The sequence below is a fragment of the Cebus imitator genome, unplaced genomic scaffold, assembly GCF_001604975.1.
Source record: "Cebus imitator isolate Cc_AM_T3 unplaced genomic scaffold, Cebus_imitator-1.0 Scaffold17, whole genome shotgun sequence".
Taxonomy (NCBI): domain Eukaryota; kingdom Metazoa; phylum Chordata; class Mammalia; order Primates; family Cebidae; genus Cebus; species Cebus imitator.
Genome location: NW_016107332.1, coordinates 5771059 through 5787324, shown reverse-complemented (window position 1 = coordinate 5787324; position 16266 = coordinate 5771059). Strand labels below are relative to the sequence as shown.

At 38.1% G+C, this 16266-nt stretch overlaps 1 protein-coding gene across 1 annotated transcript in view; it reads right to left on the bottom strand.

Annotated features, from left to right (window-relative positions):
- Window positions 1-14529, bottom strand: part of FAM241A (family with sequence similarity 241 member A) — a 42320-nt gene extending 27791 nt beyond the window's left edge. The window contains exon 1 of the mRNA XM_017509898.2: window positions 14167-14529. Coding sequence (XP_017365387.1) covers window positions 14167-14325 — 159 coding nt within the window. The 5' untranslated portion in view covers window positions 14326-14529. The remainder of the gene's footprint in view (window positions 1-14166) is intronic.
- Between the last annotated feature and the right edge of the window lie 1737 nt (window positions 14530-16266).

Sequence of the window (16266 nt, the reverse complement as noted above, 5' to 3'; positions counted from 1 at the left end):
TGCCCAGCTAATTTTTGTATTTTTAGTAGAGACGGGGTTTCACCATGTTGACCAGGATGGTCTCGATCTCTTGACCTCGTGGTCCACCTGCCTCGGCCTCCCAAAGTGCTGGGATTACAGGCGTGCGCCACGGCGCCCAGCCTAATTTACTTTTTTATTTTATCTTTCCACAAAGAATCTGCATTTGCTTACAGTAGGAGCAAATGAATAAAATAGTAGCAAAATATAGAGAACTGGAAGTGGGGATTGTGAGAAAGAATTGAGAATCTAGATTGAAGAAATATATGTTACCATAATTAGTAAGACTGAGACTCAAACTGCTCTACCCTACTAAAGAGTCAAAGCAAATGGAGGGGCAAAGCCAAATAGGTAATTCTCACTTCCTTTGGGTCTTTGCTCAACTGTTACCTCAGTGAGCTCTTCCATGACCACTTTATTTAAAAGTTAAATAAGCCAGGCACAGAAAGACAAATATCGCATGTTCTCACTTGTATGTAGGAGTAGAATTGGGAAGGATGTATGTATCGGGGGAAACTGGGTGATAAAGCACAATCATATAGTTAGAAGGAATCTACCATTCAAAAGCACAGTAAAGTGACTGCAGTTAACAGCAATATGTTGTATATTTTTAAAAAGCTAGAAGAGAAAATCTGAATGTTCCCAACACAAAGAAATAAGAAATGTTTGAGGTGATGGTTATCCTAAATACACTGATTTAATTATTACACAATGAATGCATTTATCAAAATATCATGTGTACCCCATAACTATGCTCAAATGTTATACATTAATAGCAATGAAAAAACTAAGAAAAACAAAAATAGCAACCCTCGCTCATATCCACACTCCTGTCTACGTTCCTGCCTTTATTTTTTTTCACAGTATATATAGCCCAATGATTTACTTGTTCACTGATATACTGTTCATTTATTCATTGTCTCTCTTTCCCCACTACAACACAAGATTAATGAAAAATGAAATGTGGCCTGTTTTTGTTTGTTTTCTTACACCTCGACATAGATCCGTGCCTGGAAAAATAGTAGGAGCTCATTAAACTTTTTGAATGAATGGGTGAAAAGCTGTCAAGAAAGTACATGCTAGCCAGAAAAATAAAGAACAAATAATAAATACAGAAACATTTATATAATACAACGATTATAATCAGTTGTTAAAACAATTGATGTTCAATATGATATAAATGGAGTAAGTATCTTCAGTATATGGTAAGATTGTTAGAGCAACTTAAGTCTGAAAATCGTAGCCAAATATACAGTGTCCAAAGACTTTGATTTTCAAATAGCTAATCTTTTAAACTCCAAGAAGAAAATATTATCATCCAAAAATGGCAGAATCATTATACCTTTTTTAGTATATTACTGTTAAATAAACTATAACAGTAAATTATGATAAATAAATAATGAAGGACAAAGTTTGGTATCTATTTTTTTCTTTATGTAATTTTTCTTAAGTATTTTACATTGGATATTTTTATTGATGTCAAAGATAGTCATGCTAATTGGTTAATTCCCTATGGAAAAAAAATCACTTCATTCTTGCCCTTTTTTAAATTTAAAAGCTAACACGACATGTGCCTCTACCTTGCTGTGAAACTCTTGAGTAGACGAAGTTGTCTCTGAACCAATGACCACTCAACACATGGAGAAAATATGGTAGGATGACATGAACAAGCAATTAGGATTTCTGTGCTAAATAAAAACTAGACATAGATATAGAATCCTTTCAGCAGCAATCTTGTTTTCACCAAAATTTTTGTGAGTGTTTGGGGTGTTTTTTTGGTAGTAATCTCAGTTTCAGGTTAATTTTAGTTATGTAATAACAGAAGAATGTAAAAAAGACATCAGGTTTTGCTTTTGTTTTTCATGTAAACCATGTATTTTCACATGTACATTGAATGTACGCATTCAATAGTATTAGGGAAGAAGACTGGAATAGAGTTAATATTTTCTAGCATCACATGACACTGTAAAGAGACATATGTATCCCTGCTGTCCAGAAATTAATCTACTTTGTATAGCAAACTTTAGAAATTATCTTCATCAATTACCAAATTATCTTTCTTTCTTTATTTAGGATAAGCAAAAAAAATTACTGGGTGACTCTATGGCATTATTTAGAACATTGTTAGTTTTCACGGTCTTTGAATTATTTTAAAGTCTATAAATTACAGGTAATTAAGAGCAATGCAAAAATATTCTTATCTATAAGAATAAATTCTGTTCCAGTGAAGGTTCAATTGACTTCCCTCTGTCTGGCTGTGGAAAAAGCCAGTTTGGAAATTCATTTCAGCATATCTTCTCCATAATATTTTTAGTTCTTTGATTTCTTCTTTGAATAGGTTGTAACGTTTATTGGGTTCCCTCTTAATTATGAGTTACATAAAACCTTTAACATATGCTCCTTTTACATTTAATAAGAGCCATAACTTTACCTTTTTGAAAATTATAATTTAACATTGTTACAATTGAAATAGCTGATATGAACTTTATTCACTATCTTTCTACTAGCTCTGGGCTTTATTGACTATCTGGGTTTCCTACTATCCTATGTTTAAAAAAAAAAAAAAACAACTGAAAAACAGAATTCAAAATTTAGAGCAATACCAGTTAATATCCCCAGTTCCTATGTTTGTTAGCCTTTTACTGTCTTTATATGGCGATAATTTTTAAATACAGCACATCAAGGACGACAATTCTTCCCTAAAATTTTACAAATGTTTCACAGAAATCTTTTAAACTCAATGCACAGCTAACATCACTAGTTCCTCTTCTGCTAAGATTCTGATAAGAGGACATGTACCTGTTATATACAAAGTCCAAGTTTCTCCTTCTTGAAAATTAATTTCTGTCATGGTAATTTCACCTCAGAAGACAGACATACTTCTTTAGTAAAAGCCTCAATTGAGTTTTTACTAGCGAGTGTGTTTTTGGATAGAAGTTTTGACAGATTCATCTCTACTAGCTCAGAGATGCTCAAATAATTTTCTAAAATACTTGTCATAATTTAATCTCTGTCCTCATGGGGATTACGTTTTAGAGTGTGCCTGTGGAGAGGGCAGTGAGGAGCAGCAGAGAATAAACATATTAACTAATAAGTAAGATAATTTCAAATAGCCAGAAAAGCTATGAGGAAAAGAAAACAGGTTCGTGGAATATAGGATTATGGGGTAAGAGGTTCTTGCCACAAAGTAGTCAGAGCTGAACTTTCCGAGAAAGTAATAGATAAGCTGATGATATGAAGCTCTGCCAAGGGAAGATCTGGGGGAAGAGTTCCAGGCAGACGACCTGAGATAGAATTGATCTGTCTGCACTACTGCAGTGATCTTGACTGTCATCCACAATAAGAAATATACCATATTTTATATACTGAACTAGTACAAATTAAGTTCCACAAAGTGACACTCATACTATGTGTGATGCATTCTAATAATTTATATATTATCCTATCCTGTTTAAAATCCACTAAACTGATTTCAAGGACAAACACTGGCTTGGTAGTTTAGGGCTATTAAGCATGGGTTTGAATCTCAACTCCGCAACTTACTAACTGCTATACTTTCACTATATTACTTGATCTCCTTGCTCTGCAATTTGCACAACTTAAAGTAGGGGCAATAATAGTATCTATTCATAAGGCTTGATATCATATTTCATTCTAGAAATACTGAACTAACTTATACAACCAACTTTTAGTGTATTTTATACACTGTGTCTCATATAGTGTATTTTATACACTGTAGCTCATATAGTGTATTTTACACACTATATCTCTGAACCCACACCATTCATCTTTTTAATCTTTGACAGCTTCATAGATGAAAAATCATTCCTAATTGTTTTAATTTGCATTTCTTTTCTTTCTAGTGAGGGTGGACATATTTTCCTATTTATTGGACTCTATATGAAGTTGCAATTTTCATTTCCTACAAAACATAAAAAACTATATAATTAAATGTAAAACTTTACTACCTATATAAGGCTTCATCTAATAATAGCAGTATATATTATATAATTTATAACTTCTTTATCATTATAAATTGTTTGTCATTTATCAGTAAATAAAAAGTTATAGCATTGTTTTATACTTATCTCCCACTAAAATACATAGAACCAATAAAAGAAAAATATATTTTTGAGGGGATGGATAAAAACCAATGAAAATATAATCTAAAGCTTAGTCTTTATAATGATTATAAACTGAAAAAATATCAGAATTTGTATTCATTTTTCATCTTAACTACCGGAATTCAATATTTTAAAAAGTTTAAGTCATAACTCCAAACACACAAATGAAACCACCAGGTAATCAAAAAGATACATGCAATTTCAGTAATATCTAACGGACATACTGGAACAGCTGCCTATTGTGAAAGAAATGGTTATGCAATGGAAAAATAAGAGAAGGGCTTTTCATGAACTAATGATACATGATAATGGGCCACGAATTCAAGAATATGGCTAGTTCAAGCCTCTTTTTTTGGGGGAGGGACACAGACGGAGTCTTGCTCTGTCACCCAGGCTGGAGTGCAATGGCACCATCTCAGTTCACTGAAACCTCCGCCTCCTGGGTTCAAGCGATTCTTCTATCTCAGCCTCCTGAGTAGCTGGGATTACATGTCTTCACCACCATGCCTGGCTAATTGTGGTAGTTTTTTGCAGAGCCCGAGTATCACTATGTTGGCCAGGCTGGTCTCAAACTCCGGGTCTCAGGTGACCCACCTGCCTCAGCCTCCTAAAGTGCTGGGATTATACTCCCAAGTGCGGTGGCATGAGCCACCATGCCCTGCCCAAGCCACTTTCTTAAATCAAACTACAGGTTAAAAAATTTCTATATTTTATACTTTTTCAAGAATCTACTTCTTTTAAAAAAAGAAATGAAATTTCTGGTGACATTACTTAGTACCCTGTATATGCAGGACAATATACAGGTAGATGCTACCACAAGATGGGTGAACTTATCTATTAAAAGTAGCCAGGCTGGGCATGGTGCCTCATGCCTGTAATTCCAGCACTTTGGGAGGCTGAGGCAGGCAGATTGCTTGAGCCAGAAGTTTGTAACCAGCCTGGACAACATGGCAAAACTTCATCTCTACTAAAAATACAAAAATTAGCCAGACATGGTGGTGTGCACCTGGTAGCCCCTGCTACTCAGTAGGCTGAGGCACAAGAATTGCTTGAACCTGAGAAGTGGAGGTTACAGTGAGCCGACACTGCACCACTGCACTCCTGCCTGGGCAAGAGAGCAAGACTCGGTCTCAAAAATAAATAAATAAACACATAAATAGAAATAAATTTTTAAAAAAGTATAAAACGTAGGGAAAAAAGTAGCCAAAATCAAGTATTCTCCTGAAAAAATGACTTTCTTTCTCAATTCTCAATCTGTGGCCGTGAAAATTTTGCTCCTGCTGTTACTATCTCTAAAACTCATGGAATAAGGAATCCTTAATTCAGTCAGACTGATGGAATTTGCAATCATGCAACATCAAACTTAAATTCCCTGCCTCTGTAGACCATCTGCAGACATTCAAGTAAAATTTTAATCAACAGGATACAAAACAAAAATAAAATTCTTTTGGATTAACTGGAAGGGGAAATGAAAAAAATTCTCAAACACAGATATTTAAAAAATTATATGAAAAGAAATATAGTAAAAACCACAAATGGGAATCTAATTTTCTTAATATTATGTTCAGATATTAAGTATTAAAAATAATTTTATCATTCATTTTTCATAAAGTTACAAACATTTGTACCATACTTTCCTTTTGATCAGAACTCTGATAAGCTGCAGTTGTGGCCATAAGAAAAGAGCAAGAAATAAAGTCAATCATTTCCTCTTCCTATGCCAAGATAAGGCTCAGCTGCCAATGAGATAAAATGGGCAGGGGGGAACATTGGGTATGGGGAAAAAGAGCAGAAGATAGAAAGTTATCTTCTGCCTCAGGTTAGTTAGAAACTTGGTTTATCTGCTCAAAAGAAGCTACACTTCAAATGTCTTATTAGTTATCTTGAACACACACAAACACAACGAAACAAAACATAACTAGTAGGAACACAAGGTTTTTGGAGATAGGTGGCTGTTACTGCAAGATAAGATTCTGACTCCAGAGAAGACAGAAAATGAAGACAGTGTTGCTAGGGCTTAAAGAACACAAGAACAGAGACACAGAATTTCTACATATTTCTGTTACGGCAAGAATGATGTCATGGTACTTTTATGTTTTCCCTTTAATCTTACCTTATCACTTCTTTTGAATAAGGAACTGAGAATAGTTTGTACAGAGAAGGCAGGTATCTTTCCTATCAAGGATTAATGAGCAACAAGGAGATAAAAATCAACTAGAGATCTACATAAAAAACAACATAATTTAGGTTGACAGGTCTAATTTTTTGCTTAGAGATTGTGAAACAATTTATCTAATGTTTAGAATAGACAGTCTTAACACTTTGTTCAATAAATATTCTATAAATCTGAGAATTACAAGTACTAAAAACACAGTTCTATGATGTGTTAGTTGAGGGAAATAAGAGGAAAACCAGAGGAAAAAAATGAAAAATAGAAAAGGTGAGGGAGAAATAAGCAGCAAATATTTATTGAGGGCCTACCTCCCATGTGTTAGGCATTTTACATACAAAATGAGACTGAATCCTCCTAAAAATTTTAAGAGGTAGGTAGCATTATATCTATTATAAATAAGGAACGTAATCTCTGAGGGATTAAGTAATCAGGATCACGGGGGCTTATAAAGCAGTAAAGCCAGGATTCAAAATTAGATCTGTCATACTTCAAACCCTTTTTCATTGTTTCCCAATGCTCAGCTTCTGCAGAGAAGAGGAAGAGGTAGAGGAAGACACATGCAGAAAAAGAGAAAGTAGCTGAGATAGGTGGGGAAGGATAAAGCACATGGGAGAATGAGACTCAATAGGGATAGAAAGGAGATGGGCGGTAGGAAAGAAAGGCAGAAAAGGAATGTGAGAGAAAGCCAAAGACAGCCAGTTGCATGTGAGCAGTTGCTAGAAGAGACACAGAGAAAAGGGATCATTTGAAAGTCTGTTTAAAATACAGGTTTCAAGCAAGTAAACAATTTTAACCTATCTAGTGAAATATCTATTATTAGAGTAACTACTTTTGACAACTCAAAGGACTTTAACACTTACCCATTTTGAGTACGGTTTCTCAACTTTGGCACTATTGACATTTTGGGCCACCTAATACTTCGCTGTAGGGGACTATAGCATTATAGGATGTTTGGCAGCATTCCTGGCCTTTTCCAGTTAGATGTCAGTAGCACCCTTTTAGTCTCAACAATAAAAAATTGTCCAGACATTGTCAATCACCCACTGTGGGCAAAAGGCCCCCAGTTGAGAACCACGGATTTAAGAGTTCCACTCTGGATAATGATTTTAAAAATGAACAAAAAGACGCCTATCATATTCATAGCCCTGAGTTACTTTGGTGACTGGATGTCCTTAGAAACAAGATGAGATTAAGTTAGGGCAGAATTTATCTAAATTCATGGCACTTGTTACAACATCGTTTGCAAACTGCTTTTAAAATACGTGAAAGGAAGTGGGTATAAACTAATATTTAGTTTTGAACTACACAATCTAAAGAAGGGAAGAAAATCTATCAGACTCTTCTTCCATCATGTGATGGGCTCTTTGTATTTAGGCAACAAACAAACAAAAAAACACTAGCTTTGGTGTTTAGAAAACTAGGTTCTAGTCTGCTCTAGCATGAGTTAGTACTAGGACCTACAGCAAATAACGTGGCCTAGGGAACAACTATTGGCTTCTCATATCTTACCAAGAGTTTAAATAGACAAGTCTAAGAAAATAGTTAAACAACTTCCATATGTATATATTAATGATACAATGTTGAAGGGCAAGTATGATGAATACTGTGTATTGACTTGCTTATCCTCGATTCCCTTGCCAAAGTGTGGTCCATGGGCACAGCATCAGCATCACTTAGGGGTTTGTAGAGATGCAAAATCTCAGACCTCACTCCAAACCAACTGAATAAAAATCTGCATTTAATAAGAGATGATTCCTATGTACATTAAAGTTGAGGAATATTTGCATTAGTTTTCATTGCTATAATATATCAGACACTGATAATATAGCACTGGATAATTTACAAAGAAGAAAGATTTATTTGGCTCATGGTTCTGCAGGCTGTACACGAAACGTAGTGCTGGCATCTGCTTCTGATGAGGGCCTCAGGAAACTTACAATCATGGTAGAAGGTGAAGGGAGAGCAGACAGTGTCACATCACGAGAGGTAGTGAGAGAGAGAAAGAGAGAGAGAGAGAAGAAGGAGGAAAAGGAGGAGGAGGGGGGGGTAGGAGGAGGTCCCAGATTCTTTTAAACAACCAGATCTCATGTGAAGTAAGTGGGCAACAATTTACCTATTACCAAAGGAATGGCAACTAAGCCATTTATGAGGTATGTGTCCCCATGATCAAAACACCTCCCACGAGACCCTACCTCCAACACTGGAGATCACACTTCTATACGAGATTTGGAGGCAATAAACATCCAAACTGTATCAACACTGTTCTATTCTGCTTTTCTCCTAAGGTGGTTTTCTAACTGTAAAAGCGAGAAAACTTAAAATTGCTTTTCTCAGATTTCTTTTCGGTTAGGACTTTTGTCGAAAATTAGATCTAACAGCTAACACTCATGTGCTAGCTATGTGCCAGAGGCTGCTCTAAGTATGTCTTGTATATTATTAACTCATATAATCCTTCCAATAATCCTATGAAGTTGATACAATTATTATTCTCATTATGTAGACGCAGAAACTGAAGCCCAGAGAGGTTAGTTACTTACCTAAAGTTACAGTCAATAAAAGGTAAACCCAGGTATCCTTGATCTACAATGTGTACTGTTAATCATATTTCTACTGATAGATGAAAAAGCATGGGCCCCCACTGCCTCCCCCCTTTGTTTTATGTTTTACAGATCATCTCATGAAACAAACCTTGGCAAATGCTGTTACAGAAGTTCCTTCATTTATTTACTTAAATATCTATGAGCCAGCATTGTTCTGAAAGTTCTAGGCATTGCAAAAGGCAAGAAATAGAAATGACACATTATTTGAAAGGAAGCAAAATCATTTTTATCTATAGGCTGGATGATTATATACCTAGAAGATGCAAAAGAATCAAGTCTAAGAGATACTAGTATTTATTATTACTAGTATAAAAATTCAGAAAGGTGTCCAGTTAAAAATGAAATACATAAAAGCCAACAGCAGCCAGGTGCAGTGGCTCAAACCTGTAATCCCAGCACTTTGGGAGGCCGAGGCAGGTAGATCACCTGAGGTCAGGAATTTAAGATAGCCTGACCAACATAGTGAAACCCATCTCTACTAAAAATACAAAATTAGCTGGGTTGCAGTGGCATGTGCCTCTAATCCCAGCTACTCGGGAGGCTGAGGCAGGAGAATCGTTTGAACCCGAGAGGTGGAGGCTGCGGTGAGCTGAGATTGAACTATTTCACTCCAGCCTGGGTGACTGAGTAAAACTCAATTTAAAAAAAAAAAAGCTAGAAGCCCATAATAAAATATGATATGGAAAAAAATCCTTTTCATAATACCAACAAAAATATAAAAACTTAATACAGACTTTAATATAATCCTTAATACTATACAAGACTATAAAGTCAGGGAGAAAGTACGTTATTCAACGATTAAGATAAAAAGTTCCATACTTCACACAATACAGAAAGTCATTCTAAAGAGATTAAATAGAGTAAAAAATTAAACCATAAATGCACACATACAAAAGAAAACACAGGCAAATATTTAACTGATTGTAAGATTAGAAAAAATTGCTTAACAAACATGTATAGAGATATGTGTATACATGTGGGTGGTATGTGTGTGTATGAAACTACCAAAAAAATTTCTTTGACTAAGAAAAAAATCAAAGAATTTTCAAATTAAAAAAAAATAAATAAAATTATAAAGTAAGCAGCAAGCAGGGAAAATATTTACAGCCAATGTGAAATAAGGGATTAATATCCTTATAATGCCAAAAGGAAAAAAATTATTAAAAAGAAACACAAATGCCTAATACATGAATCATTTAGTAAACCTCACCAACAATAGCTTACAATATGATAGAATTTTTACCTATGAAATTGGCAAAGATTATAAGCTGTATTTTTATTGCTGGCATGGATGGTTTCCAACTGGCCTTTTTACACACCAATGCTGCAAGTATATATGAGTACAATCTTTCTTGAATGAAATTCCTTAGGATGTTTCAAGAGGCTTCAAAGAGTTTGACTCATTGACCTTGTTCTTCTAATAATCTATTTCAAGGTAGAAGTTTAAGGATTTACAAGTAAACATTTTCATACAGCATAATTTATAAAAGAAAGCTTGAAGCAACTTAAATGTGCAGTGTTAGAGTAATGAATTATTAGGCAGCCCTAAAGATAGTTTTTACATAGAATTTCCATAACATGGGAAAATGACCCAACCTTTTGTAAAAAAAAAGACACAAAATTCTATTTATATTAAAACATGTTAAAAATATGTATGTGGCTGGGTGTGGTAGTTCAGACCTGTAATTCCAGTACTTTGGGAGGCTGAGGTGGGGAGGACTGCTTAAGGCCAGTAGTTTGAGATTAGCCTGGGCAACAGAGTAAAACCAGTCTCAAAAAAAATGTGTCTCTACATGCATATACACATAGATAAATGAATATACTGTAGTAATACCAAATGTTTCATATTTGATATCAAAATATTACTGAGTGGGATTTCAAATGCTTTTTTCTTATTTAGGTCTTGTTCTAGTTTTCTAAAGCACACATAACTTTTATAATCATAAAGATGTTAAAGCTAGAGTTAATAATTCTAAAGTCAATCTAAGGATAATGGGACTTCCCTATTCTCTAGGTAAGAGGGTCATCTTAGGTTATTTCAGATTGTGAGTGACCTGCACATTGTGCCACATCTAAGCAGATACTATTGACATTTAAGGCATTTGATAAAGGACTGGAGATGTTTAGCCTTCCAGCCATGCATCGAGGCACAGAATCTCTTACATAAAGCCACCTGGCATTCACCATCATGAGCATACCTCTCATGCACACAATTAGTAACACATATATGGAATAGCTGTGTCCTGTCCCTTCAGTTCCTTGGGCATTCCCTCAAATCGCTTCTTTTCCTTGCTTATCTCTCTTTAGAGGCTTGATCCTACTTCAAACCTGGCACAGTTTCTTCATCTACAGGACTCTGATTCATTCTCCCAAGGCCTCCTTTCTTAAGTGACTTGAATTTATCCAGGCCTCCTGTATCAATCGCCCTACTTGGAAAGACTCGGGCCAGAAGGACAGAGGAACCTTCATTTATTGCTCAAATGGAATAGCATCTAAGGACAAATTGTAAAAAATGATGCAGACAATATCTTAACTAGTAACAAAACACCTATATTAATATTAGCATTTCAGTATTACATGAAATAAATAACAGAATAAAGATACATTTTGTTTTGACATTATAATAAGTTGATGAAAGAGCCCTCCAGGTTGAGGGAAGAGAATGAAACTTTCAGATAGGCGTGGAAAGAAAAATGAGTGAAGGAAGGATGTATGTGAAAGAGGCTTTAGCTTGAGAAATAATCCAAGAAAGAAACCTTCATCAAATAATCAGGAAAGGGCAAACTCTATGACGGGAATAGAAATAGAAAGGGACTTACTACAGAAAACTAGGTGTTGATAAAAATCATTGAAAGAGCTAGAGAAGCACATCAGATACCTCTGGAGCTATTGAGTTCAAGAGCACACAACCATAGCTCTTTTCCCGGTGAGAAGGAGCCTTTGCTAGCTCCTGCCTCTAATTTCCTCTCAATATCCATAAGGCTATCTGTGGAACACCAAGTGAGTGTTCCAAGTAGAAAACACTGCAGGAAGATGGCCTCTGTTTCATTTCCAGCTAATTAGCTTTGGTTCTGTTTCTGTTTGTATCACTGTTTTCATGGAAAAGTTCACCTTAAGTCATTAACTTAGAAAAACCAATCTTTCAAAAATATTCCATTTGTAATCTGGAGTCCTTGTATCCTCAAAACAACCAACAAGACAAACAAAAATCATCTCCCTAAATAAAAACTAAATAAAATGAGTCTTTGGGATATGCTCCATAGTTGTTAATTTCATTTCTCCCTCAAATGTCTTTATCATGTAATACTGTTTCTACCATCATTACATGGCTGTGTGTAACAGTTTTAAATTTCATTTACAGGACTTGAAAAAAACTAGAAAACAAGGCTTTGTGATAATATTACAAAGAAACAATTTATCAGAAAAGCGTGCTTTTTACACCAATGGGTTGGGTTGCACCCATTTTTTGCTTATGTTTGGCTTCTTGATAAGTTCTTCTTGATAAGTTCTTCTTTGGTGCTGATGTAGAAGGAAATGCACATCTGAGTTGTGATTTTCAATTACTGTGTATGGGGGCTTAGAACACATTCACAAATCTTGAGACAAAAAGACAATGATAAAAATAACACTTCAAAGGAGTACAGGAAAATGAACTTTCATGACATTCAACGAAGGAAGCAGGTATGCAAAATGATATCTGTTTTCTAAGATACATATTTCATTTTTTGTTTTATTATTTTACTTTGTACCATAAGCAATTTTGGAAAGACCACAGCTATTGATGATGTCTACATAATCATGCTAATGAAGTATACAGAAGCTTAAATGAAGTCTTTTACATGATCCCTTACAATCATTTGAAAATATACTTTGGAAACCCCTGCTCAACTGCACCTCCCTCCCCCATTCCCCAAGGGAATTCTTGTTGCTGTTTTCTTCACTTTTCCAGTTGAGCAATTTAAGTTAGAGGAAACCAAGCCCTTGAGCAATTGAGTACAGTTAATGTGAAAAACTACTAGGAAGGGAAACAGAAGAACCAGCTATCAAGTTATTTGCTTGAGTTACTTTCTCTTATATTGTCACAGATGAAAAATCACTCCACGTGGTGATCAAACCTAACGCTAAGGCATATGTTGTGTGCCACAGAATGTTATTCTGTTTCCTAAGTAACATACTGAAACAATAGAAGTTATATATCTATTAATACATTTAGTGATGATATTGGAATTTGTGAAATGTGACAGAAAGGCGGATGGAGAAAGATGAGGAGAGACAGGTATTAACTGTCCTAACAGTATAGGCTGTAATAAAGGCCAATAATCATTTGAATTCCTGCTCCTTAATGTGATTCTAAAGATCGGCTTATCTCGGTATTTGTGAAAGTCTAAATACTGTATTTGCTGTAGAAAATTCATCCAACATACAATTCAGTTTTTAAACTTAAACCTCTTGCCTAATCTTGAAGATATTTGATGTTATAATGCTCATTATCACACTTTATTTAAATGAGATCAAACTCAGCGAGTTTAAAAAATTACCCAACTTCTTTTCCCTTATTATGGCGCTGGCCTCTTAAACTTCTTTCTCTTTAGTATAATACTAACCGAAAGCAATATTCTTGCCTCTCCACTTTTTAACTGAAGCTTTGATCTCATCTGTGTTTATGTGAAGAACTTGCTCTGGGAGAGTCCCTGTCAAGACATCCATTGTAACACCCGCTTCCTACTCATGCTTTCAGCGCTGCCGTTGGACGGAATCCACCCACACCTTCCAGACACTCTAGGTGTGGGCTCGGAAACGCCAAGATGGAGGGCGGGAGGGGAGCCGCCGCCTCCTGAACCCGGCGCAGGGTACGGACTGGAAGTTGAAAAAGAAGTGTTTACAAGTGAGGTTTTTAAAGCAATCACAGCTACGAAGGGCATTTCCCCCGAGCCCTGGGCGCCGGCCTGAGAATCCTCCGCCGGGCGCCAGGGGACTGCCACGCTGACCCCGACAGACACGCGACCCCGGGGCCGGGGCTGGCGCTGGCGTCCGCACTCGCGCGACCCCGCGGCCCCTCCCGGGCGCGCCGTCTAACTGCTCCCGGAGGCGGCTTCCCAGAGCGCCGCGGAGCCAGTGCCCCACGCGGGGCAGAGCCGCGGCGCGGCCCACGGGCCGGGCCACTTCCCTCCACCGCCGGGCGGGACTCGCGGTCCCCGGCCCTACCGCTCTGCCGCCGCCGCCGCCGCCGCCGCCCCCTCCCCGCGCTCACCTGCTCGCTCTCCTTCAGCTGCTGTCTGCGCCGCCGCGGGCTTGCCCCGGGCTCCCGCTCCGTCCCTGCCGCCGCCCGCTCCGGCAGCGCGTCCCCGTCTTCGTCGCGCTCCCCGCCGCCGCCGCCGCCGCCCCGCAGCAGCTCCCCGGCCGAGCACATCCCGCCGCTAACTCCTGCCGCCCCGGACGGCCGCCGAGGACCACGCCGGACGCACCAGACAGCGCCGCCGCCGGAGGGCTGCTCTGAGATCGGCCGCACCCGCCGGTGACAGGAGCCGCCGGAGCGCGCCCCGCCGGCCAGGGCGCCTGAAGTACCAGCCCGGCCCCTCCTGTCACTGGCTCGCCCAACCCCCGCCGTCGGGGCGGAGCCATACGGAGGAGGGGCCAATGCAGGGGGCGGGGCCAGCGAGGTGTGTGTGTGTGTGTGTGTGTGTGTGTGTGTGTGTGTGTGTGTGTGTGTGTCTGTGTGTCTGACAGACTGAGAGAAGAAGGGGGTGTGTGAGAGACTGGACATAGACTGTGCATTAGAGAGCTCGTATACAATGGGAGAGTCTGTGTGTGTATGACGGACATTGTGTGTAAGAGACTATTAGTGTGAGAGAGACACTGAGCGTGATTTGTGTGTGTGTGTGTGTGTGTGTGTGTGTGTGTGTGTGTGAGATTCTATGTAAGAGAAACTGAGTATAAGAGATTGTGTGCACTTTGGGAGGCCAAGGAGGGCCGATTGCTTGAGCCCAGTACTTGGAGACCAGCCTGAGTAACATCATGAAAACCCCGTCTCTACTAAAAATGCAGTTAGCAGGGGCGTAGTGGCGACACTGTGGTCCCAGCTACTCAGTAGGCTGAGGTAGGAGGATCGCTTCAGTCGGGGAAGCCAAGGCTGCAGTGAGCAGAGGTTGCCCCACTGCACTCCAGCCTGGGCGATAGAGCCAGACCATGTGTAAAAAAAAAAAAAAAAAAGATTGTATGCGTATACTAGAGACTCTGTGAGACAGAGATTGTATGAAGGAACAACTGAAACTGTGAGAGAGACCAAGTGTGAAACAGAAACTACTTGTGTGAGACAGCCAGTGGATATATTTAAGACAGTGCATTTGTGTAAGAGATGACAGTGTTTGTGGGTTTGCATGTGGGAGAGAAACACACACATACACCCAGTTACACTCTCCAGCAGGGTCCCCCATTCTTGCCTGAGTAGCTTCCCATCCTTTTCAAGGCACACACATTTCACTGTCCCTCTTGGTCCTTTAGCCGCCTTTCCTGGTGTCTCTCCGAAGGTCTGTGTCTTTGTCCCTTTCTGTTGAGTGCTTCCTAATGTGTGTTGTTTGCTGGAGGGTTGGATGGTTTGATGGTGTGTCAGATGGTGTATCTTTCTATAACTGGGTAAGAATACATCTTGCTCAGTGGGTGGTAAGGGGAACCTATCAAATTGATAATTTTTTCTGTACTACCCCATCCATGTTGTTCAAGGAAAATGGAGAGGTGTTTAAATAAAATATCACATTTTTTGTGTGTATGCCTTATCTGTACATTGAGAAAATGATAGGTTATTGTGTAGGTAAAATATCAGGGAAGTAAATATGGAAAGTCAATGGAAAGTAAATGTGTACACATGGAGAATAAGAAGAGTTATTTGGGATCTTCAATTAAAATGTTTTCAGGCCCAGAGAAGAAATAAAATAGGCAGAATCTCATAGGCTTATTTTAAAAACCTGTTTCCTGTGTTTTTTGTAGTCAGGAGACTATCAGAGTCTTTTTCACATGCCTACAGTCTCTCTCATATACTGTCTTTCTCATACCATCTCTTACACACGGTTTCTCACACATGCCCTCTCTGATTGTCTCTCCCCCACAAACAATCTCTCTAGGGGACAGAAAGTATGCTGTTGGATATAAAAAATTAGAAAATGAATCTGGTTTATTCCCTTTCTTAAAAGTCTTTAAAACCCCAGAAGAGAGTATTTAATATGACCTACATATAATCAGAAACAAATGTCACCATGGGAATCCAGAAGCCTCTCTGATAGGCCTCATTTTTTTCCCCTAAAGACAACATTTTCTTCCTTGCAATTTTGGTTTGGCTATTAGCAGTGTTTCTTAT